At 32.1% G+C, this 1,372-nt stretch overlaps 1 protein-coding gene across 1 annotated transcript in view; it reads right to left on the bottom strand.

Moving 5' to 3' along the window:
- LOC109582706 (uncharacterized) overlaps window positions 1-1,246 on the bottom strand; it is a 4,647-nt gene extending 3,401 nt beyond the window's left edge. The window contains exons 1-4 of the mRNA XM_019997585.1: window positions 1,102-1,246; window positions 792-1,055; window positions 379-747; window positions 16-335 (exon numbers count right to left, since the gene is read on the bottom strand). Coding sequence (XP_019853144.1) covers window positions 16-335; window positions 379-747; window positions 792-1,055; window positions 1,102-1,246 — 1,098 coding nt within the window. The remainder of the gene's footprint in view (window positions 1-15; window positions 336-378; window positions 748-791; window positions 1,056-1,101) is intronic.
- Window positions 1,247-1,372: the final 126 nt, after the last annotated feature.

The raw sequence follows: 1,372 nt of genomic DNA, 5'->3' as shown, positions 1-1,372 counted from the left end.
ACTTTTAATATTTACTTTAGTAGTAGCTGATTTAACATCACTTGGTTCAACAAATGAATTGCTACTACGAATATAGGAACAAACATATTCCCCTGAATATGATAATTTGAAATTAGTGCAGGGAATGTTTAAAGATAGTTTGTGACTACCAGTGGCACCAATATCAACTACACCTGACTTAATGATGCTGTTGTTGTAAATAATGTCAATAGTACCCTTAGTAGCAATAGGAGGTGATAATTGATAAGCAGTAATCATACAAGCTACATTAAAACTGTCCCCAGCTGTATATTCATTCATCAGAGACATATTGATAACATCTCTAGAATTATTGACTATAAGAAACTTTGTAAAAAACAGGTTAGTGATGATGCTTACTTTTCATTATAACTTGTATATTATTTGATGCTATTTTTCTTACTGATTGTTCTCCTATCCATGCTACACAAGTGTAATTACTAAGTGTTGATACTGGAGTTGATGATGTTATTGGACTGAACCTCAGTGTACTAATAAATGATGTATTAGTAACAGACACAATGGGTAGTATAGATACTCCTTCACTGTCTGATACTAGTCTGTTCTCATTACCATTGTCTCTATACCAGGATACATTAACTATACTGTTAATATCAGTGTTAGTAGCGTTAATATCAGTGTTAGTAGCAATATGGCACTCCAACTGTTGAGAAGTATTTGATAACATTAATGAGACAGTATTAGTTGCCAATGTCTTTACAAATGTATCTATATAAGAGGTGATATATAAACATAATTTACTGGCATCATACCTTTCACTGTAACAGATACATTCCCTTGTTGAAAAGGACAGTTAATTGGATTTTCAATAATTAGTAAACTACAAATATACACTGTATTGTTGATTGACTGATCCACTGTTAATATGAGAGGATTTGTAAATGCTTTACCAGATGTATGTTCTTGCCATGATACAATTACTTCTGATTGTCTATAATTATGACCTAATGTACAATCATACTCTCTAACATCTCCTAGTCTTAGATTAGTGTCAAATAAACTATTCATGACAGGAACTAAATGAAAACATTTATTAAATTTTGATTACTGAAAAGGGCTTACCTTGAATGCAAAGATTTTCTGCACTACTTATAACAGTATCAATACCATCAATACTAGCTCTACACTGATATACTCCAGCATCAGAGAGTTGAACACTAGTAATATTCAGTGTTGTTACTAGACTCTTACTGTCACCATTGATCATCAGTTGTGTACTCCTATTACTAATATCAGTGCTATAATGATACCAGTAATGACTAATGAATGATGTATCAGGACCTATCCCAGTATTAAGACTGATAGTACAGGCCAGTACTACTGTAGAGTTAAT

Source organism: Amphimedon queenslandica, unplaced genomic scaffold (genome assembly GCF_000090795.2).
Source record: "Amphimedon queenslandica unplaced genomic scaffold, v1.1 AMPQUscaffold_13362, whole genome shotgun sequence".
NCBI classification, from domain to species: Eukaryota; Metazoa; Porifera; class Demospongiae; order Haplosclerida; family Niphatidae; genus Amphimedon; species Amphimedon queenslandica.
Note: the sequence above shows the minus strand (reverse complement) of the source record. Positions and strands in the feature narration are given on the sequence as shown.